This window comes from Salarias fasciatus, chromosome 3 (genome assembly GCF_902148845.1).
Source record: "Salarias fasciatus chromosome 3, fSalaFa1.1, whole genome shotgun sequence".
NCBI classification, from domain to species: Eukaryota; Metazoa; Chordata; class Actinopteri; order Blenniiformes; family Blenniidae; genus Salarias; species Salarias fasciatus.
In genome coordinates this window covers 5,596,562-5,621,491 of record NC_043747.1, presented here as the reverse complement: position 1 = coordinate 5,621,491, position 24,930 = coordinate 5,596,562, and the positions used below count along the sequence as shown (strand labels likewise).

The 24,930-nt window shown below is 42.6% G+C and overlaps 1 protein-coding gene across 7 annotated transcripts in view; it reads right to left on the bottom strand.

Moving 5' to 3' along the window:
• Positions 1-24,930, bottom strand: part of nrxn2b (neurexin 2b) — a 686,522-nt gene that overhangs the window by 627,975 nt on the left and 33,617 nt on the right. For all 7 annotated transcript variants that reach the window (XM_030088531.1, XM_030088536.1, XM_030088533.1 and 4 more), the window contains exon 2: positions 2,805-2,825. In XM_030088531.1, coding sequence (XP_029944391.1) covers positions 2,805-2,825 — 21 coding nt within the window. The remainder of the gene's footprint in view (positions 1-2,804; positions 2,826-24,930) is intronic.

Below are 24,930 nucleotides of genomic sequence, written 5' to 3'. Positions count from 1 at the left end.
AGCTTTCCGTCATCAGCCATTCCCGCCACGTCAACACAAGGTTTTCCATTTAGGAGCTGAATGAGCACCTCGTTGGCATGCTCCCAGTAGATCCAGGTGGTCAGAACGCTCCCCCTAAGTCATAAGCCTGTTAATCTAAATTAGACACTACTACCGCCTTTAGCTTTGTTTTCATTTCTCTACTCGCCCCCGCAGGAGCGGCGCTGCTCCGAGGCGATAGGATAAATCTGTGCTTACATAATGAAACTATACATCACACCTGCGGTCCTCGGGGGAGAGGACATGCGTGGCTATCGGTGCACAGATGGCAGAGCGCGGCCGGTTGGCCAGTAAAAAACAGGTCAGTGTCGCCGGAGCATCATCAATCGAGGGCCTGCAGACTAAACAGCGAGGGCCACCAGCCACCTCGCCGGGGCGCCGACCCCCCCCCCCGGGGCGTCGGACAGCTCTTCGCATCATCAATCTTGACCAACCTTTGAACACACGGTCACCAACACTAATTAGACCAAAAGCGGTCACAGGGAAAAACCCTAAAAATAGAAAAGAAAAGCGAGATGAGGCACGGACAGTCTGGTGTTGGGAGACAATGGGCGATTAAATAAATCTATCCCGCTCTCTGGTTACACACAACACACCGGGAACTGGGAACACAAGCCCGTGTTTTTAATTAAACTGCTTGACTTTGGAGAACGCCAATTAATTGAGGTGGTCGCTTTTAGGATTCGGGACTTTTCACTTCTAGCAAGTCTTTGCGTGAAACAATGCATTCTGGTCCCCAGTGTGTGCTTGTGGGTCCAAACCAAAACTCGAGGGACTTTTCTACCCTACTGCCACCACAGAAAACACCTCGACCTCTGCACAAGGTGAGCTGGGCCCCTCCGCAATTGCTGGAAGCCCACATAATTAATATAAAACTTAAACGACAGCGCATGCCCTTGCCCGGTGCTAAGAAACAGGAAGTGACATTGCAACAGACACAAACAGTCTGAAACATTCAATCCACTGTTATGAACTAACTCAGCTTTGCTTCTTAAGTCCTTCCGGTTAAATCTGATTAAATCGAGTGTCCGCTGGCTTCTCCCGTAGACTTATAGAGGAATACTAAGGCTGAGAGGTGGTGTGTTGTTGTGCTCTTCAGTGGGACTTTTGTGTGTTTAGTTTGAATGTTCTACCTATGCATATATTTTGAATAGCTTTCTGTGAGTGTGTTGTTTGTGATGTGTTGATCTGAGTTCGAAAAGGCCAGTATATGACTACATTTATTGACCTTTAACCTTTAAAGGTGTGACGGATGAGCAGGAATCATACCTTTACTGGCATGATTTTCTCTTATGAGTGTGTTTGAGCCAAAAAAAAAAAAAAAAAAAACTTGCTATCAGGTGTACAGTGTGTTGGGTAGAAAATGACTGCTACTGGTTTAAAAGTTGCTCATTACTTGGAAATAAAATCAGGTGATGATAGGCTTTACTTCAAACAGCATCTTTTAACAAGGTAAAGACTCCAAATACGTAGCTTGTCTAAGATCCTTATCCAGACGAAAAGTGTGTTTGAAGGATCCTTCAGGAAATCATTTCTCACTGCTCATTATATGTGTTTGGCTTAAACAAGAAAAAAGATAGACTGAAGTTTTATTTTGAAATCAGGCTATAATGTGCCATCAGTGTCATTCGTCCCTCACTCACAACGCTCCGTGTCAGGCTGCAGCAGCTGCTCCGTCGGCGCTGCTCTGGCCACTTACTGCCGTTCCCGGCCTCCCGCCTGACATTTACCCATCACGCACCTCGGCACTATTGACGTGAGACGTGGCCGCACAGCCCCGCTCACACACACACACACACACACACACATCGGCGGGCGATTTTACAAGAAGGGGAACAAGAGGAGAAAATGTCAACAAGCGCACACGTTTTACACATCAAGCCCAGGCCAGAACCGAACGCCATAAGACACAAAGTTGAATACTTTGAAGACACCACAAGATAAACAACTCGTGTTTGGCGCAGGGCTGAAAAAAAAAAAATAAAAATACACACCTGCAGTATAATATTTCTCAACTTGAAGAAAACCTGGGGCAAGAGGGTGTTTGTCACAGTGATTTCCCCTGCTGGATGAGGCTATGTGATAGGTAATCCATCACCTCCAACTCCCAAACTCAGCATGGAGGAAAAGCAACTCCGAAACACACAATAGCAACATCAGTTCCTACCAGTTTGCCGCTCATAAATGGATCCGTCGATCTGAAGGGCTGATTAAAGCGATAAACACAGACAAGCTAAGACTGATCTATTCATAAAGTGAAGCTTTGTGCCTGGCGTCGGGGGTAATGGGATCCTTCAGGGCCCCCTAACTAGCAGCCATTGTTCACTTGTTGGAGATAAGAAGGGAAAGGGAAGCAAAGAAGGGAGACATCGCCATTGTTAACAAAACCTTATGAGCCGGTAAATTGACTCGAGGTTGCCAAGCACCTTGTAAGTGCATAAAGATGCTCCTGTGTGAAATACACAACCGCTGTCTTGTACCTACAGAAATAAACCACAATCAAAATAAAGCAAAACGGAAAGTAGAAGAGATAAAATGAACAAAAGATAAAACGGGGATAATTTTGGTTGATCATCCATCGCCCCGATCGTCGGTGGAAACTGGAATTTAGGCCCCCTGGGAAGTCACTTATAAACCGCAGTCCAAGCTGACAATGCCCCTCCCCAGGAGGAGGGCTCATGGCATTAACAGGCAACCCGCATCGGCATCCATGACAGCATGGAGGGAAGCCATCAGCGGGCCAGAGGATAAAGCATCAGTCTTACCTTCAACAGCATACTCTTCAGCTTCACGGGCCGACGGGGAAGCGTGAGAAAGGGAGAGAAAAGACAGGAAAAAAAAAAGGTTATTTAGATGTCTTTGACAAAACCTTTTTCAAATGTTTCCTCAAACAAAATTGGAAGATTAAAACAGGCAATGCAGCTGGAAATCTTTGAACTTAGAAAAAAAAAAAACAGGTAAATCTGCTCCGCTGCTGATGCAAAAAGGAAATCTTTAATCTTGGCGTTCTAATAACTTCATAAATGCACACATTGCTTCCTCAAAGGCACATCAAACAGGAGGGTGGAGAACCTGCAGCCACCCTCGACGCGGCTCACTCCGAGCTCCATTCAACCCAAACCCCCGACCGAGAGACGGAGACTCTCTGGCACTTCCTCCTCGGCTTAATGATACCGTGAGAGGGAGTCACGGAGTTCAGGCTCTTTCGGGGTGCTGTGCTTTAAAAAGAGCTACCTTTGAGCCGCAGAGGCCGATCTGCAATGCCGGGGAATAAAACCACAGTCGTCTGCCACTGGAGAAACCCCGTGCTGGAAGATGAGGCGCTGCCCGAGAATGGGAAACAGCCTCGGGTGCAGTTTCTGCGGTGAGGCTGATATTTTGATCTGCTGCTGCGGCTGCTGGACCCGGGCCTTTACGCACCGCCGCTGTATTAAACCATCACACGGTCAATAATATTTTATAGTGACTCACAGCACTGGTTCAATGTGTTTGTCTGGCGCACTGTTTTAGTCGGAGAGGCATAAAGCTTGGGTTTGACACCGGGAGCATCCCATTCGCGTACAGCAGGAAAAGTGTGCAACACCTTCCTGATGCAGAGCGCACATGTATTTTTAATATATGACCCATGCATTGTGAAAAAGCCAAAGTTCAAACTGCTTTTAGCATTAAGATTTGATGATGGCACTAGAGACTGAGGACCCGACGTGGCGCCAAGCGCAGACGGCTTCCAGGACCAAATGTCAGCACAGTTCATGAAAAAAGATGATCTTGTAAACACACATGTCAACGCTGCCCCAGAAGGATCCAGAAGTCAAACTACACATGCAAAATGTGGGCCGCTTTAGCGTTGAGTTGCTGAGGGGTTTCCAGGGGTTGAATGTATGTTGTGTGTTACGTCTCTGTCTTTCATATTTCATGCTGGTCTCTTGGACAATAGTGGTAACTTCTGCAGGACTGGACCGACGGGCACAGAAACCGCCTGTAGCCTTCACCCACATGCTCCCGACAAGGTCGAGCATTCAAAGACTCATTCAAGGACAAGCAAGGTGCTGAAACCCTACAGATGAAGTATGGCTCGGCTGAATGTTCCACCTGTCTGCCCCGACCTGAAATGCATCCAGCGGGTCAAGGCGATCGTCACAAGCGCCGCCACTCCACCATCAAACTTCGCTGACCGTCAAACCGCGGGATTAAACCCCTCCTGAAGTGCCGGGATGCGTCCAGACTGCGGGACGGATGCCGGCACGCTGATTGAAAGCGCTTTGTGAGTGACAGAGCACCTGCCAAGCGGAAGCAAAGGGACCGTGTTTGTCTGATGCAGGCGAGCAGTTGTTTATATAATCACCGGCCATGACGCTGCCTTTCCTCTCTCTCTCTCTCTTTCTTTCTCTCTCTCTCTCATCTCTGATCATAGCCCATCGTCCTGACTTTCATTGCACACCCTCACATGCTCCCTCTCTCTCTCTCTCTTCCCGCTTCTACACACAAGCAAAGGATGTTTGATGTACATTAGAGGTTGTTTATATCGTCACCGGCCGTGACTCTGCCTTTACATCTCCCACCATCGTCCTTGTTTTAACACTGGGCTTCATACAGTTCCAGTTCAACCTCAGTGGAATCTGCTCCTGGTGAGATAAAGAATTTTTGTCTCTCACTCACCCACAAACAAATAATTCAGAGTTTAATCTGAAACTTCCTTTAGAGCTCTAGCATTTCCTACTCATTGCATTTTCACTTAGAAAAACATTTTCCATGAAGAAAAACACTCATTTTCACATGAGACCTTTTCGTCTTCAAACATGAACCGACGAAATCTGAGCAATCTTATGACAATATCTGAATTTCTTATGTTGGTCATAATATTGTGTATTTTTAACAGAATATTCACAAATTATGTAATATAATACATATTTTCATGATTAATTCAACTTGAAAACAGCAAAAAAACAAGCATGTATGGTGCGGTCCATGTCATTTTCAGGTGTGTTATGGGAGAAAACCACAGTGATGACATGTAAATGTTTGAAAATGAGTTGAATTGACCTAAAAATATTAATCTGGGCAGTGCTGACCATAAATGAGTCCTCTTTGGGAACAGTACTGGTGGATCACTACCTTTAGGCTGAAAAGTCTTTCTGTCCACCAGCATGTGGCTCCAATGTCTTGTTTTGAAAAAAAAGAGTACCTAAAACCTTGAAACAGTAGGAGCCGTTTTTCAAAAAGTTGTGTTTTCAGTGACTCTGAGAACTGCTGAGGTGCAACTAGACACTGAAAACGCAACTAAACTTTTCTGTTTTCACTTGAAAATGCTGCGTAAACGAGACCCGACAGAGGATCCACAACTGTTCCTCAAGGAAATCCGGTGCGAGTCGCTCAAGTCACCACTGGAAAAGCCATCCCGTCTTGCAGAGGAAAATACACTTCCAGTTTCCGTTGGTGGGATGAACTCCACCTTTCTTTCTTCTTCATCCCTTTTATAGATCCTGCAGTCTTCACCGTCAATTACCCTTATCCTCCAGCTGTTATCCATTCAGGTGTATCCCATATAGCCTCAGGCTTCCAGCTCCTTTGGGACTGTAGTCTCTTCCATACTTCTGCTATGTGTATATGCACATTTTTTTTCTATGTGCAAGATTGCGATTCATTGCTGGGCACTTTCTAAGATAAAAAGAAAGATGACTCTGAAATCTATTGAGAGCTTAAATGTGCATCTAACTTTGGGATAAAAGTGACAGTTATTCAAATGTGACATGTCTTCCGTACACCTTTAAATTAGTGTTCAGTACCCACAGCATGAAGTTTAAAAAAAAACACAAGTATAAATGAATCAAACGAGACAGTCGGAGAATACAAAAGAGCAGAAATCAGTCGTGGGCTGCAGTGAGAAATATATAAATACCAAAGTAAAATTCAGATGGAAGCTGTGGAGAAGCTGAATGTCTTCACCAATGAATCCCCGAGGGCTTTGGAGGCAAATGAGAGACTTTTCAGACCTAATCCTCAGCAAGCTAACTAAAGGATTTACTGAGGGGAGAAAAGCATGCATGCATTGAAAAAAACAACCTTCTCTCTATCACCATTCTCCTGTTCCTTTGCACATGAGGGAAGCTGCACAATTAACTGTCGGATGGATACAGGCACGGATGGGCACGGAGCACCGCCGCCAACTGCAGCGCTTCAGGTTTTATTCGCTCAAAATGGCAGCACAAAACCAAATAAGTGACACAAGTTCATCACCATAACTTCAAAAAATATTATACCCCATGGTGGATTTCCATTTAAAAGCACCGAGTGCATGCATTACATCAAATCAGGAGCATTAGCATATCTTTCATTTAGTCAGTTGATAAGAAACACAACTTCAGCAGTCTGACAGTGTGCAGCCTGCAGAAAATAAAACATCTATTGTGAGTGTTGACTTCTTTTCGAAACTAATTATCTCTAATTTTCAGAATAATAATGTCAGTAGAGGGAGAAAAAAGGTTGAACCACTGCGGCATGTCATCACAGAGGGAGTTCAAACTCGACAACGGAGGCAGCAACAAGGTGACTGTTTCTAACAAACAAGACTCACAAAGACATTAACAATCCTGTGAATATTATTCTTTTTTGAAGTAGAAATTACCAAGATTGTTGTGACAATTGAGCTGTGTGTAAAGTTGATTCAGGTGATATCTTCGGTGTTTTATGCAGACAGCCCTGATGCCAGAGAGGCTGACGACTTACCAGGACAGAAAAACGAAAGAAGTTTAACTCTGTTGAAACAATTAGATGGAGCCACATATTCCTCGCAGAGCCTTAAAGCTATTTTTTCCAGACGTTGTGATAAGTCACATCTTTAAGAGATGTGGCTGTTTGTTGCTTCCTTCCATTGCTGGAAAAAAAAAAAAAAAAAGTTCACTCTTTATAATCACTGGCTACATGTACATAAGCTGAAGTCCTTGAAAAGTACAGTTATCCAACAACTTGAAGAATTTTTCATAGTGAAAAAAAATATTCTCAGGCTTGAGGAAACATGCTCTCAAAAAGCCTGGTGATTATTCCTGTGAATGACATGGTCTCAGCTTGACACTTGAGGAAACTGCAGCACAGATACAGTATTTACTTCTTCAAGGATTTTGATGTCACTGAATCTGCCTTGTTGCCATGTGGAACGCAAACAGCTCGTCAAAGGGGCAGGTAAAGGTGTGCCACAAAGCTCCATACTGGGACCACACCGTATATTCCTTTATGATTCCCAAGTCATTAAACACATCTTCCCATCAAACCCTCGGACTCATACGGTTTGATTTAACTCTAGCTCAGTTCATCTCAAGGCAAAAACACTTTACTGTAACATTTTAAAGCTTAATTGTAAATATGGCCGCCGTTTTGTTATTATTGTAAAAGTTGAGTCATTACAAAAAAAATGCATCCAGTTCTGCTTAAATGCACAGAAATGAAGGTGGGAAAATATTTACGGCTGAGAAAAACTACTCAGAGAGTTTGGATCGGATACACAGGCAGTGGAGTTTATTGAAAAAATGTCAACACAGACCCGGAGAAATGAAACAGCGATCAGCCACGCCGAGCGCCGTTCAAAGTCTGCCGACTGGAGCCGTCCCCGATGTATTTACCCTTTGGGGTTCAAGTCAGATTTAGCCAAACACAAACACGGTAAGACTCAGATGCAGATTGTTTTGCATAGAGCGAGGTAGCTGCAGGCTTGATCTCCTCGTTGCTATAGAACCCAAGGTCTTCCACTGCTTTTTCTGGCTCCTCTTGCTACTGCGAGGATCTATTGCACGGAGGCTGTCGTGGTGTTGAAGGAGATATGTGGTCTCCAGGTCAGCAAAGCAGGACGACAATGGCCTTTGACGTCTCAGAATAGACACCGATTTGCTCTGAATGGATGAAGACGGAAGGATCACATCGACTGAGAATCAATTTTGCAACAACCTTGACAAGATCTTCAAAGGCAGAAGTCAAACTTACATGCAGGAAGTTGGAAATATTTGATTACAGTTGATTAAATGAACTCTTGTAATCGACCAATTTAAAAAAAAAAATTAAATTCCTCCTCTTTTCCGACATATATTAAATTCACAGTAGATATATCGCACAGACTGGAGATCGAAAGGAAAGGTCCTTTCAGAATAGAAAAAAATGACACAAAATGAACATGAGAGAGTAAACATGCGGATGCACAGATTCACCATACCTCTTATTCTGATTTGGTTTAATCACACGAACACCCACGTTGTCAGAAACGTTCTCTCTGACTGACAACCTAATCCCCAAGATCCCCGGGGATTTTACACCCAGTGTCGACAGCACAAAACGCCTCGCTTCAACCCAACCGCTGCACTTTCTCGCTGAAATAAACTTAAATGTCATTTTCCGTCGTCCCTTTTCCAGCATGCCTTCCACAATAGTAAAAAATCAAATAATCCACTACAAATCCAACCAGCCTTCCACTAAAGACCATCTTGATTATATTGTTATTCATATATTTATCCTTTGTGAATCTTTAGGTTGTTATTTACCTGGATGGACTGTCACACTCATTTGTTCATTTTTTTCGGGATTTACTTATATGCTTTAAATTCCCCAGTTTGCTTTAACGTAATGCAACAGGACAACTGCACAGCATGTTCACGCGATATAAGGGTTTGCTTTAGTTGAAGGAAAATTTGTTTTTTTTTTTTGTTTTTTTTTTTTTATCAGTCTTTCCTTGGAGGAAAACCCAGAGAAACTGTGCCAATTAGATCATATTTTCAGAAAGTATCAAAACCTTTGTTAAAAGTGTTTTTGCTCTATTCATCTGCAGAGTAAACCATGACCCCAAAAGCAATTTGTTCAAGAAACCGGCTCAAGGTTTGTTTGTACTGGGGGATTGTAGCTATTTATTAACATTTTTCACCTGATCTTCACACACTTCAGAAAGTCAGTCATCTATCCTTGCTATTTTGATGCCAGTCAGATTCCCAAATTCATGTCCAACACTTCCAGTCAAATATTTTGAAAAATGAATGAAATAATTGATGTTACGGAGATGATTAACAGTTCCAGACGTAACCAGTGTAACCGAGCTAAAGTTGGATGACGAGGTAAAGGTACCGACTGACACATGTTTGGTAACTTACAGAGGATTCAGAAAGGACAAGGTCAGGCAAATTTAAAGACAGATGAGGAAAAACCTGTGTTAAAATGTACTTTTATAGTCTAAAACTGACAGAAGGATCCCATAGTAAATTAATTTATTGAATTAAAGGGGATTTATCTTTAGAGTGGCTCATCAAAGCTAATTAATGTACTAGTTTTGGTAAATCATCACAATGTTATAGAAAATCTAAAGTTCAGCCAACCAGATTCTCCCAGAGTGGAACTTTTTGAAAATACTCAAAAGTGGCAGTCATTAATCCTGACATATCGTATCTATAACTTCATTTTAAAAAGTAAAAATTAAACAATTTTACCTGTGAACACACGGCTTTTGACCTGACCTTTACAGCTGGTCTTGCTCATGAGGTGTGTTTTAGTAGTTTAGCAAGGTACAACTGGTTGACAGAAAGCAAGACAATTATAAGTTTTGGAGGTTGTCAGACTTCTTTTAGTCGATTGGCAGTAAGATGGATTTGTGAGACCGTCTTTTGCTTCATTCTACTTCGTGGAGGCAGTCTAAAGCAAAAAAAAAAAAAAAAATCCCAATAAAGTTTTGATTTTTCTATTTCTTTAAGGTAATCTGACTCATCACAAAACCAAGGAGGGCGATGGGAAATTCATAGGACCAAAAGGTTTTGTCTGAAAACACTCAGAATTTCCGCAGTCAGGTGGGAACAAAAGCCGAATGTTTGCTGCTATGGATTATCTGCTGCTCTGTTGTCTTCCACGCTGTTCAAGGACTGATGATGGCAAACAGCAACAAATGGAGCCTTTTCTTTAGAAAATAACACTTTGCTGTTGCTGTTAGACCGCGGCCACTTTCATTCCAGCTGCTGCAACAGTCCTTTAGATGAATCTAGTATTTAATTGATTAACCTGTGACAAATAGAAGTGACTGAAAACAAACTGTGAAAGGTCCCCACCTTGTTTTTTCATAGTTTTACAATGTAGGTGTACACACTCTCTGGGGGGCATCTTTGATGAAAATGCTGAGGTAAATTGCTACAAATGAGGTAAATGGAATTATTCTACTCTGAAAGAGTCTCCATGAGTACCGTGCCGCCAATTATTGTGAAAATAAAAGAAGTCTACCGCTGCTCAGATCCTTCAAGGAATTGACGTCCCAGTGTAAATCACCATTCAACCAATAAAATGCTCAAGAGCACATGGTGGTTTGTGCTTCTCCCTGTTCATAGGGTTCAATTAATGAATGGAGTTACTCAAAAAAAAAAAAAAAAAAAATAGCAATGAAAAGGCACTCCGTCCTCATTGCAAAGCATGGTATTTGTGTTGTATTTATCTATTCGGTATTTCTATTTCATTCTGTTCAAACGTCACAAGTTAATCCGCTGAGTGACAGGAGGTGCTGCTCTGAAGTAGAAGTCATTCGCCGTGGTTCGATCCACAGAGGAGTTTGCCATAAGCGCAAAAGGTGTCATATGTTTTATTTACAGCCTTGACTTTACGAGTAAACCCCATTAACATGAAGATGTCTTTCTCAAAGGAGCCCCGTATTGATCCAGGCAGCAGCTGTTACAAATCACAGCCACAACACGAGACGTGGGTGAGGTACAAGTGTCACGGTGAATCAATCTGCAGATAATCAGACTCATGAAAATGCGGAGGAAAGGTGGAACATAGTTCCTTTATAGACATAAATCGAATGCCGTTAGCTGCATTTTCTTTTACAAAGAATTCCTCAACATCTGCAAATTCCATGAAGCTGTACCTTCCAATATCCGCCGCACTTCTCCCTCAGAGAGCTAACATACTTGTACCGTCAACCACCTTCCACAATAGTTCTCCGCACGATGCAGAAGTGGCTTGAGGAGAACCTCTGACAGCCCTGTGGTGGCCTGGCGAAAAAAAGCCCGGATTAAACCCTGACCAGCATCTGAGGAGAGATTTGAAGGAAGCAATTCATACTCAGTCTGATGGACCCTGATAGAATCTGCCAGCTAAAATGAGACCAAATGCCCAAAAATCCAGGTGCTCAAAGAGTGTAGAGACTAGAATGGAAGCTGTAGGGGCGAAAAGCTGTTTGCCAGGTATTGAAGGGTATGGACACAACCTATCGGAGTCGATTCACTGCTTTAGTTTCATCAATTAGGCAAAAGGAAAAATAGTCGCTTCAATCTGGATCCCAAAGATAAAAGCTCAGAATATTTGAATCTGGCTCCCAGCTCTCCACAGACCTGCAGACCTGCACATTGTTTTAGCCATACTTTAGTGGCTCCTGCTCTCACATGTTTTTATGGGTGGATGTCCAGCAGTGTCGGTATTTTTGGAAAATCTGAAGAGGAGAAGCTGAGGTCTCAGTGACCAGAAAAGGAAACAGAACACTGACAGTGACACTTGTCTTCAAAAAAAATAAATGTACCCACACAAAAAAAAAAAAAAGAGAGAAAAAGCCTATACATTATGAATAGTCTGAATGTGGAAAGGCCAGGTGCTCCATAATTCAGAAGTCTCCAGGGAGTGAGAGAGTGAGCGAGTCAGAGCAGGAAAGTCTATCTTTCAACAATCACACTTTGGCCCGTCTTGGCTGCCTCCCCGTCCATTAGGGGCCCGTCCAGCCAAGCAGACTTAATGGCATTTGATTTTTCAGCGCGGTTCATTTTTCACTACATTTAACCTTGATTTTAAACTCCATTGAAATTTGTATTAATATCTTTCACGTGTCACTGCAATTAAACTCTGGCATAATGACTCGGGCTCAGTTAACTACAAGATTTACTCTGAAGCAGCGGACGAGCCCTCTTGTGTTTCTACTGACTGGCCCTGGCAGGGGGATGACCAAGGGATGGACTGGAAATATAAATATTCTTATCAGTCAGAGGGGATGTCAGTCATTATTAAAATGCCACTGCTCACTAAATCAAGCAGTAAAGAGGTTCAGCTGAGGACAAAGCAGTTGGGATGATTCCATATTCCACTCTGATGTCTTGTTAAATGGGAGAAAACACCTCAAGGCGGAGAGATTTTAGGCCTGACTGTCACTGAAAGGCAGAGATTCCCAACTTTCTGTTCCTGGATACCCTCAGAGGGAGCAGAAACCGTTACAACATTTTCATATTTATTAACAAATTTCTTAACAGTAGAAAATAAAAGCTAAAAGCCATGAAAGCTCACAAACTAGAATTAGCCTCAGAGTCATGCTATCTCGGGAAAAGGTATCAAAATACCCATAATGCAACAGTGAGGAGATATTTTTTGGATATTTCACTGTATTTTACGCTAGAATGCTTCACTTAAATTGGCTTTACTTTGCGATTGTAGTCATTTTTTTAGTTAATGTTTTCTGAAAATCGTCTACACTATGAACCACAACGAAGAAAAACAATTAAAATGTAAATTTCAAGGTTACGATGGCACTGTTTTACCGGCTGTATGTGTGGTCCCTGAACTAAAATGTGTTTGACACCACTGATAGCGTGCATTGCTAACTGTGACAAAGCAGGACAAGTCTTGACATGTTGAAGACACGGCTGGACTCGTTCACTCTCATGCCCTCCTCCAGTTCCTGATCTACCTCTCACACTACCCACAATGCCTCCTGACAACTCCCAGGCAGCGTGGCCGGCTGTGCGAGCAGGTGAACGACAACAGCGGCGGAGCATGTTAAGTCTGGTCCAATGAAGAAAGAGCGAGCGGCTCGCTACACGACACGTCTTGTGGCTGCCTGGCAATTGGGATCCATTAAAGCTGCTGTCGGTGTGATAGTTCTGCCTCCTCCACACAGCAACGCGCTTCTTCTTTGTGCCGCTGCTCAGCGATGATCCAAAATGGCAGCTACAGGAAGTGCTCGCAAGTTATTGCTCTTTGATTACAAAGTGGCTGAAACCCAAATCTGACACACTCTGGTGGTGAGATAACCGATTCTTTTTTCCTATTGAGTATCTATCATGGAAATGTCTTGAAGGATTTAGACATTTTGTTTTGGGGAGGGGGGGGTGGTTGAGGCAGATGCATTAGATACACCACTTCCACTGCTTTTCAACACAATTATCTGATAAGCCAATAACGTTCAAACCGAGTAACAGAAAGAGGAAGTCAGGTCGCTTGAGTTCATGGTTATAACTCTGGCTAAATTTACTAATCGCCTGAGATTTTCACACTCCAACAGCTCTGTGTCTGTTTCCAGACAATGGTGTAAAAAAAAAGAAAGAAAAAAAAGAAACTGAACGAGCTGCAGTTCTGTCATGAGCGACAACAACCGAGGTCTGCACAATGGTGAACCTTGAAGCAGGTGGGGAGGTTCGTCTGAGTCAGATTCAGCCTTCTGCCTGGAGTCCTCCACCTTTCCACAGCTGCCAGGATAACAAAGCTTCAATCAGCTGCAACTGACACCGATTCTGTGGACGTGATCTCCACCGTCATCCGTGTGAAATCCAGACCTTCACATTGATTATATTCAGCCAACAAACTGTCTGATACACAAATCTGCCTTTGGGTGTACAAATTTAAGAAAACCAAGCCACTTTCTTCTGAGCAGACAGACTTTTCACATATATGAATAAATAACTTCTCGTACTGTAATCCTTGTTCAAGGTGACCTGGGAGAGATTTGCTTCGATTGCTTCTGAAATCTCCACGATCACAAACTCATCATGTAACATGTAGGAGATCATGTTTCTTTGTGCCCCTGCCGTCAAATCCGGTCGGATTATTTCTCCAAAATGACTAAAACAAGAGTTACGTGATTATCCAAAAATACAAACGCACAAGGTCGTGCCCCCGTTGGCTGAGGTACACATGTATTACGTTTTCATCGGGTATTTGGTCTGCTTTTCCGACTTCAGTCTCATTTTGCAGTGGAGGTACGTCATGTTCTCTGCAGTGGCCTCCTGCCGTTCATCTGCGTCTCTTTGCCGAAGCAATTATCCACATCTACTCCACACAAACCCAACACAGACGGATAGCAATCCGAAAAGGCAGAGAACCGACGGTGCAGAGGTATTCAGGATATTTGTGCACACCATGACATCGAGGAAACTGAAAAATCGTAAGGTACAATCGAAGATCTCAAATACAATCGGTGACGATTCTTCATGAAATTACTGGAAAAGTCTGTTTTTTTGTGACAAAACTGGTAAAAAAAAACTGAACTTGGATCTCGTTAAAACATCTTTCAAAGCCATCAGCAGCGATTAGACGTTAGCCATCTCTATTTCTTCAATTTTACAACTTTTTTTTAAAGTATCATTCACACTCTGAGGCAGCAGGGCTGGTGCGAAGAAAGTCAAAGGGCGATCATTTGACGTCAAAGCGGCGCGCTGACATGTCACCCTCAAGGCTCGGCATCTTTAGTCTCAACCCCGATGGCAAACACGCTCTGCCGCCGCAGTGTGTTTCTACAAGCAGTCTTAATAAAGCTGCAGAGAGAAGGTAATGTCTCTGCCGACGACGATTCAGATCCCAACGGGGCTCCTGCCACTAAAAATATTCCCGCTCGTGAGCCTGCGAGGTGATGCAGATAGCGTGACTCTGTATGGCAGCTCAAACAGCTGAAGTAGAAGAAACTAAGCTACAGTAAACTGGATTCTGTGTCAAGTTTCTAAATTCCATCAGCATATGTATTTCTTCAATTTTTGCTGGCATAGTTTTCGTGATCGCAGCAAGTCTTTTGTAAAGCTAACAAGCATTAGCTCATAGGTCAATACAGTCTGAACATAGCTAGTTTTTTTTTTTTTTTAGCTAGTTTAGTAAGGCTATGGCAGGCATGAGCAGAAGCAGCTTTTTCAAAAACTTGCACTTCCAGTTGCTTTGACCACAAAATACAATAAAAGTTTTTGCTTTTTCACTTAAAAATGTTGCTTCAGTGAGGCCTTAGATTAAACGGAACAACAGTCAGAATTAGAGGTTCCTGTGTCCTCCCTTCAACACAGCTGATAGTAACCATGAGCTGGTCAGGTTTGTTCACTAAATTCAGGAGTGTTTCATCAGGATCCGACTGAAACTGTGCCGCTGTCTTTTTTCAAACCATTCCATAAGACTCCAGGTGTTTGTGTTTCTCATTGGCCTTCAGAACCCCACAACCAGTTGCTGATCTATAATATCATTAAGGAAGACAACAGCAGAGAGGCAGAGAAAAAAGAAAATGCAATATCAATCCAAACAATGCAGTTTCTCAGAATGGGATCACTCAAACTCCTCCGGTGATAAGCTTTAGCTATCTCTATAGTGCTATCTCTATATGGGCTCTTGGACATTTGGGACCGGTAGACGGGTGGTGAAGTAAAACCTTAAAAACTGAAGACAAAGGGACACAAATACTCTCTCTCCTTTGACTTATTGAGTTTTCCTGATATAGACGGTCTTATTTTGGCGATTCTCAGTGGATTCCCAACATGTTACAACATGTCTAAGAAAAGGGTTTCTAACTTATTGTCATTGATGTGAAGCAGTATCAGCCCCTCCTCATCTGCCTCCGAACCTCTCCAACCTCCCAGGCTCCTGTTAACGTCAACTTCTGATCAAATAGTGAGTGTTTTACTGAGAATAAGTGGCAGCCATTCTTCACAGGGACGTCTTGTTCAATCCTCCTCCTCTCAGATCTGTAATTAGGTGCTGACTGTCACATCCATCTGGGGCCAAGCAAAGAAAACTCCACTTTGGTGCCAATTAATCTTGTTGCATTACATTTTATTAAGTAAATCTGGTTCACTTTGGCCTTTTAAATTCAGATCCAGGATTAATAAATCATCGTTCAACACATCGAACCACCTGCACTGTTTTCCGTTCATCATTACTGAGACTTGGCTCTCCAGCAGAGGCTCCAGTCCTCCGATTGAAGAAACACCCCCGCTTTCTCTTTGCCTTCATCAACCCTGACCGTCAGGCGGTAAGGATTTTAAACGCACTCCCTTTTCATATTGTCGTATACTTTTATTCCAGCACCTGGCCTTCATGATCAATTCACAAACACCAGTGGGAGATTTAACTTTCTGCAGACTTCCCACGCCAGGCGGTGCTTTCATTCAGGAGTTTTCAGAACTTTTAATCCAACCTCAACTCAAAATACAACTAAATTCTCATTTTAGATTGTTTTAAGACAAATCGACCGCTCTTCCAACTAAGTCCACCCTAATTTCATGGATATTTGTAAGTTAGCTCATTCACTTATCTTACTCCTCCCCTTAATGACACATTTCTGTCATAATTTCCATCAACTAGTTTTATATATCAGTATGAACATGAGGAAACTGTTGGAACAGATCAAAACAGAGACCACTAGAATACTAATCTTCCATTCTGCATTAATTCATGTGCGGTCCTTGACAACATGCTGGGAAATTACTTGATTATTTCCAGTTCTAATATTAGTGAAAGAATGAGTCTGATTTCTTGAAGAAAGCAGAGAACAGTTTTTTTTATGTTATTTCTTTTTCCTGCTTCTCCTAGATGAGATAATTCCAGGTCCGGATTAGATCAGGACTGGAGGATCGTCTTTTGTCCTCCAGTGGGACACAACATGTGCGAATTGTGTTTTGTTATTTCTGACAAAAAACCTCTTCTGTGTGAGGAACGTCTTTCATGTTCATTCTCTTTTATTTGGCGTCATTACAGAAAGGCCAAATAATAATAAAGTTAAATGTGCGATACTTAGTGTGGATATTTTACGACGCACATTCAGCCCATCTGCTCCACCGTTCCAAAAAAAAACAAAAAAACAGCACCTCATTAGCAAATCTCCAAATCTTTTTTATTGGTTCGTCTTAAAATCTGAAGACTGCGTTTGTCTCGTAACATGTTCAACATGTGAGGGACGATAGTTTGAATCATTCATCTACAGTATTTTCCATCCAGAGACTGTTGAACTGTTTCCCCCTGCGGCTAACTAGCATTAGCATCAACGTGTCCGCTGGTCAATGCAAGTTGACAAATCTGCTCTTAAATTCACAGATGTATTAATACCGAAGTCGAGATGAGTATGTAAGCGTCAGGGAGGGTAGTTACTATTACGAAGTGCATGAATCAGTGTTTCTATAAGTGTGTGAAGATGTCACATTAAAGATTGATGGCTGTTGAGATTCATTGGAAATTCAAAGTATTACTCTTCTCGTGATGGTTAAAGCTTTAAATTTTAAATATGTGGTGAATCTTTACATATATCCTCATCTGCATATTGTATGATTTGAATTATCTATATAACACCTATTAAAAATTCAGAACCGTGTGTGTATTAATGAAGCGCTTCATGAATTAATTTTGATTTGAACTTTTCACAGGAAGGTATTTCAACTGCTGGAAACCTTCTGGCTCCCCGGTGGATTGATTCCCATCCAACACTTTGACAAACAACTGCTTCGGTGAAGAAAAGTCACATAATTCCAACACTTTAGCATCATGTTGGCCCCGCTTTCATTAACAAATCGTCTTATTGAGCTGATTCTTACAGCTACAGATGACTGATTGTTTTTCATTTGGTGTTTTTTATTATTATTTCAGATATTTCAAACTCACCACAATGAAGACATTCCTTGCAACGAAGGATAAATTAAAGATATTTCAGTGAAATAAAATAAACATTCCTGCCTGATCAGCAATACAGCGCAAGATTAAGATACTGTGTAGTTACATGTTGTATCAGCCTCCAAACGCTATTTCCTAAACTCTCATTAAAATCTGATTAATCTCATGTCCAACACTTCATTGCTGCAGGGTTTATTTTTATTTATTTTATATTATATTAATTACTCTGAATTAAATACATTGGTATGAAAGTATTGCAATAGTAATTCCGAATTGAGGTTTACATAGAAAACTTTTCTTTAATTCCTCTTAAGATCTGAGGGTTGTGAAAATTAGACAGGGAGGAACATGATGGATTTACATCCATCAGACAAAAACAAACTCCAGTTCCTTTCTCGATTAAAGGTGCTGTAGGCAGGATTTTGCTAGTCAGTGCTAATTTTTCTGTGTTTTCTTTGGATTAAATGTCAGAGTATCCATTGATAATCCTTTAGGAGTGTAGCATAATTGCACTACCGCGAGGGCGCAGCGTTTCCATCTGTCTCTGTTCTGAGCTGAAAAGGAATCTCGACAGCTCCAGGTATCTTTGACCAATCAGAAGAGCTCCTGAGGCTCTAACCGTGATTGGTCGAGGGGCGTTCGTCACACGTTCTTGTGGGAGGGGCTTAACTTGCGTAAGGGCGCGATGTCAGAGAAAACAAGACAGGATTGGCTGTGCTGGGTTTCAAATCGCCATCTTAGATGGGTCAAATCGCCATCTTGCTTAGGTAAACCTAAGCAAAATGGCGGAGATGCGGAATCCTGCCTACAGCACCTTTAACTCCACAAGTCTGTTTCGCTTCAGGCGGCCATCTTGGAAAATCTGCGTCACGAGCAGAAGGACCGGGACTCATTTAAATCAGGATGAACGTGTACAGACACGTTCGACCAGGCCACACTCACACTTCAACACGCCAGTGGGATCCTATGTGGACAACACATAATTAAATAATTCAGTCTCAACGACGGCCACAGATGGAACGTTTTCCATGATTGATCCAGCGGTGCTGGTTTTGATCACTTCCACAGTAATCTGGAACCATCGTCCCAAAGCCTCCTGTGTTTGCTGCCGTTTGTTTTAAAAGCCACACCGAACACGTTGGAGGACGGCAGTGAACCTATGGCAGGCGCTGTGTGCAGTGGAGGACTTTTCTGTGTCGTGAGAGATTCTTTTCACTCCGGTTGGTGCAGGAAGGTCAGGAGAGGAGCGGCTCGGAACGGGAGGAGGTGGTCTGACAGTTCATCGATGATAGCAGCACATTAGTATCGACAACAAGAACTCACCGGGGAGTGCAAATCTTATCTTTTGCAAAGCTGGGAAGACAGAGGAGATGGGAGCGAGGGGGAGATAATGGGAAAAGAGGGTAGTGGGAGACGAGGGGATGGAGGGGAGGGGGGCGGCGAGGCAGATATGAGATGTAAGGAGCCTTGGCAGACGGCTTATCGCGCCGCAGAAATAAGAAGCGGGATGAGACTGAGGACTGTTGTTTAAGGGCGGGGCGCCGGGCGGAGGAGACGGGGATGGAATGTCGCAGTAAAAACAAGTATTTCTGGCACGATGCTTCAGCTTTCCACTGCAGCTACTGGTTTGAGGGCAGAACCGGTGGTCTCACAGCCTTCAGTCATTGTTAGCGCTCTTGGATCATCCTTCACCTTTGACCTTCTGAAGACCGACAGTTCAGCAGGCCAACAACATGTCCATGTGCTCACCAGTGCAATCACTCTCCAGTGCTCTTGGATTTTTTTTTTTTTTTTTGTTCATCTTCAAACAGAAAAGAAACCTCAGGTCCACTCTGAGAATAGACGCTTTATATGGCAGCTAATGCTTGATGTTGCTTTTATCATCTCTACGGACAGATTAAACATAAAACTGCTGAAAGCAGCAAGTCAAGGTTTTCTTTTTTCCCGGATGTAGGCTGAGAGATAATGTTCAACGTGCACGACGACCTCGATGTTACTGCAAATGCAAAGTAGGTATTATATTGAAAGCTTGATTGAGACGGTTTCGAGTGTTATTGTTTCGGCCAATTTATTTCATTCAAACCACTAAAAACACTTTATGGATTTGATTTGATTTGATGAATTTTGGCCCCGTTTACATGATGTTTTAGTGACTCCGAGCAGCGTTTTCATGTAAACAAACACCTTAAAATGCGAGAAAAGTTTTGTGTTTTCAATTGAAATCACTGCTGTGTAAATGAGGCTTTAGATTCAAAATGTTCTTCACACTATCAGTCAATCTTATGAGTTACTGTAAGATCTTTTTCGGTCGGTTCATCACATAACATTATTACAGAGAAATGAATCCTGACAACATAATACTCAAAATGGTTGAAGTAAACCATTTTAAAATAGCCTCATATCAACATCTGTTTCTGAAGCATATTGTGAAGTAGTTTTGGGATTTTAAGAAAGTATTTTTTTTTTCCAAGAAAGTTCATTTAAATGGGAAAAAGTACAGAATCAAAGGGTTTCTATGTCGTTCAGCAGTTTCTGTGTATTTCTACATGAGATCTTTTTCTCCTTACCACAATGTCACACTCGTTGTTCTTGAGTAGAGATTTTCAAAACATTTTCCTCTTCTTATATTTTCTTTATTTATGTCTCAATTTGTTCATTTCTACATAGATTCCTGTCACCACAAAAGACTGAAAATGCAATCCAACACTTTAAAAGCTGCTGAGAAATATTTATTTCCTGCTGAATCGTCAGTGGCTTCATGTCAAGATCGCAGATCTCTTTCACCTCATGAGACATAGCTGTTAGTTGGTTTTCATCTCTGAAGCATAAAAGCATAACTCTTCCTATGCGACTAGGATGTTTTTCATTTAGATAGTCATTAAACCTGCAAATGGCTATAAGAAGTAAATGCAGGGAGAAGACATCGCAGTTCTCTCCAGCCTTCTCCTCCAGCTCTGCGGAGAACACACAGCACCGCATCATGACCGGAGGATGTTTTCATCCTCCTCTCGGGGCTCGACTTTACTCCCACAAGGACAAATCGGCCAACACAGCAGGGATAAATACATATGTACACACACACACACACACACACACACACACACACACACACAGTGCAGAATATACATGAGAAAAATGCTTTTATTTTCACAAAATGAAACAATTACCATGGAAAATGACTGCAATCTGAACATTAAGTCAATTTTAATGAAACCTTCTGGTGCAGAATACAGCATAAAGCTGTTGCATTATGGGAATTTTTCATATTTCACTCTGACAGCGTGGCTTTGAGGCTAATGCTAGGTTTGCTAGCGTTCATGGCAGCATCACAGATGTGTCAAACTGTAAAGAAGTTTGTTCAATAGTTTTTCCTTTGAAAGTTTTATCATTTTGACAGCTCAGATCGGAGCCTCTTACAGGCCGGTTTTGGCCCACGGGCTTTATGTTTGACAGCCCTCTTGAGTCCTGTACTTTCAGAACATCTGATCCTGTTAAAATGGTCTTCTTGGTTGTTTTGTTATCCTATATTTACATTGCAGTAGTTTCCAAAATATCGTCATTCAATCCAAAACTGAATGGTAGAAGATTTTAACATAATTTGTTTTTTTTTAAAAAAATAATACATGCACCACAGGATACTGCAAGCTATTTAAAAAAAACAACAACAACAACAACAACAAATAAAACAAAAAAGATAAAGCGGGAAGTCGATTCTCAGAGACGCTTTTATGCAGCGCTGCTTTACATTTTAAACATATACTGTCTGTCAGACCCTTTGAAGCGAAAACGAAGGCACCAGATGAGATAATCTAGTCTGAAAATATCAGTCTCGGCGGAGGACATGTTAGAATGTGTTGGGAAGATTGCCAGTGAAAATCTAAAGGCCGAGAAAAACAAAAAAAAAAAAAAAGAAAAAAGAAAAGAAAGGCATTTTAAAGGAGTAGGGGGGGGGAATAAAAGCGGTCTGGAACACCAACAGCATCCAAGACTGAAGCGAGACGGACAAAACAAACAAGCTGAGAAATGAGGGGGAAAAAATGGAAGGACAATAAAACGGAGGGTTGAGGGTGGGGATGAGGGGGATGACAAATCTCTTAATCTCTCGCTTGCACTCTCTCTCCGCCTCTGTTTGTTTTCTGCCGGTTTTTGGCCTCGAGTCGACCGTCGATCCCTCGTAAATTGCCTGTGTCGATCCAGCCTTACGAGCCTTCCACACACACTCTCCCCGAGTCCCTGTTAAAATGGTCACGCCAATAAAAGCCCATTCACTTGTAATGAATTGAGAGAGAAGCTAAAGACTAAAGGGGCTGATTTAGTGACAATTGCTGATGATCCTCGATTGAGTTAGGATCGAGCTCGCTAGCCAGACGCCCCCCCCCCCCCTTCCCTTCCCGGTCTTACAAACATGGCTGTTGTCGAAGGAAACAGAAAATCAACACTTTTAGATAACGTACAATACAGAGCTGGACGGCTCACTTAGGAGACGGTCCAATTAAAAGTGGAGATGCTTCTGTCATGTGTCGAAAGAAGCAAGATGTGGCAAACCACAGAGAAAATGGAATTCATAGCATGTTTTCCAATGACGACTGCCTAATGGCTACTCAAGGCGTTCCAGACACAGTGTCTTCATTCGTTTAGATCCTGAGTTCTCAGACGGATGGCGAGCCATAGTCTGGGTCACTGCCTCCACAACAGCTGTCAAATCAAATCCCTCCAATCCTCCACTGTACAGCTAATGAACAGGAATTTAAACAGACGAGCAATGTGTGTTGGGTAATGGCGGCAAGATCCAGCAGCGGCGCCAAAGTGAGGGAGATGTTGTTACTGCTCGTTTATTGCTCATTTATTTGGATCTGCGTGAGCTTGCTTGCCAGTCCCACTGCATCAATAATTGCCTCTTCACCTAATCCACTTAGATACCGCAGTATGGGGGGAGCATCACTCGTCACTCAGGAGACGTCGCAATCAAATGCAGGGGGGTCTGAGAACGAATATAGTTCTGTCATGTCCCTGAAGAGGCACAAAACATGTAGCAAACCAGACGAATGGCAGAGTGTGCTGGGTAATTGGAGCACAGTCCCTCAGGGGAGTATTGGGTGATCTTGTAAAGTCAAGGTATGTTGCTGATTCAGTGACAACTGTTGCTGGTACCTGATTGAGTTGGGATCGAGCAACTTAATCAAACCCCATCCCGTCCATTCCACCTCAGAGGTCCGGTAACAGAAGAAAGTAAAGAAAGTAAGAGAAGAAAGTAAAAGAGGAAGAGCCAACAAGAGCCAAGCAAGCCAAGTACAGATGCAGGAAACTCGCCACAAGCATCAGGAATCAGAGAGAAAATGAAGACTGTAGCATGGCGACTGCCTCAAGATACTCAAGATGCCCCCTTTCTAGTGTCTTGGACAGTGATGGAGCAGCTCTGGTCTGGGTCACTGCCTCACCCGCCGTCCAATCAACTCCCTCCAATCCTCCCCGATGAAAAAAATAAACCCATGTTAAAGAGTCAGGTAGGGAAATGGGAGCAGGATCCCGCAGGGACTGCATTGTAAGTGAACTGCTGATGTTGTAATCTCCAGGTAAGCCGTTGTAGCGCTGCTCTTCACTCTCGGCCCTGCGCACGCTAAACTAATAACGGCTCTTGCAAAACGCCGACCACCTGCATCCCCTCAACCCCCACCCCCACCCCGCCTCCTCCCCGCACAAAGAGCCGATTACAGCTGGGAGGTCAAGAGAAGCTAATGTGACTTTGTCTGGAACGGGCCGGCGTGGCCCCGAGGTGCTGAGCTGCGCGGCCCCCAGATTACACGGACCAAAGCGTTCTGGAATAGAAGGTGCACAGCACGGGAATTAAACACCACGTCGAAGGAAAACTGATTTCTTCATTGTTGTTGTTGTTTATTTGCAAAAAAGCTTAAGGAAGAGTAAACCCTCATGAAACAGTGTCGAGCTGCACTTCTTGTTTTATTTCCCGCTTTCCGAATCAGAGAAGGAGTATTGATCTGTTTCCCCAAAGCTACACTGCGACGCGGAGAGCACACCTGTCATTCCCCTCCAGCATCAGAGAGGACTTTCTCATTTTCAACGGCAAACAAATAAAATAAAGTAAGAAAATACAAAAAATTGCTACCACCTTTTGGTTTAAAGCAAATATTTTCAAGACATGCCCGAGAGTTTCTTTTTTTATGTAGCCATTTATCAATCCACGCACACACAGCCAGGTTATGTACAGAAATTTAAATCTTTTTGTTTTTTTATCCTAGGCATTGAAATACATCCCTTACCCTGGCAGCTCTCTGTTTCTATCACAGTATTTAGTTAGTCTGAAGTCAGATCTAAACTTGGCTTCCTGTGTTGAACCTGCTCCACTTCGCTGAACATGACAATCAGGTTTGAGTCTGATCGTAGATCAGCCTGTTGGACGCTCTTCGTCACTCTGCTGTAGATTCTGCAACAAAAAGCCACTTTCTGAACAAACCACTGCACATTTCAGAAAACTGACCGTCGTTCCACACCACAATAAAAATTCATCGATTCGCCAAACCTTTTGTCATCGACCTGGTAGCTACAACACCTGTGCTGCTTATTTCACCATATTCTGTAACTGATCGATTCATCCCTCCAATCCACTGCACCTTTTGTTTTGTATACTGTCAGATTGCTTAGATGGTCTGTTGATAATCTAAGCTCTGTATTCTCTTTCAGCCCCTTCACCTTCTCATTGACATCATTTTGCTTCTTGCCAGGGCACCACAGGGATTAAAATCAGTTCTCATTGAATTTCTTTATAAATCAAGGTTAAATGAAATCAAACTTCAACTGATTAAGTTTCTCTTTGGTCTTTATATATGCGCTTCATTCGTCCACAGCTGGAAATCACTAAGATTTGAGAAGACAGTTTAAAGATTTACCACAATGCAATGGCCGTGACTTACTTTTGCAATAATACTTTGGCAATAGCAACAGATTAATACATCAGCATTGGAAAAAAAAAGAAAGTATGATGAGAAAGATTCCAGCAGTCTTGAAGGAGCAGAGAGATGTAACAGATCCAAGAGAGATGGGAAGTAGATTTCCCCAGTCAAACTGAGTGTTATATTTAAAAGCTCTGAATCAAGCTCCTCTGAAAACGATAAGCAATGGAGGCACTGTGAATGTCTGAGTGGATACTCGTGCAAATTCAAGCAACAGAAATAACATATTTTATCCCACTTTTATGCACACGAGTATAATCACTGTGATCTCGACTCTGAAGACTGGAATGTGATGTGATGTGAT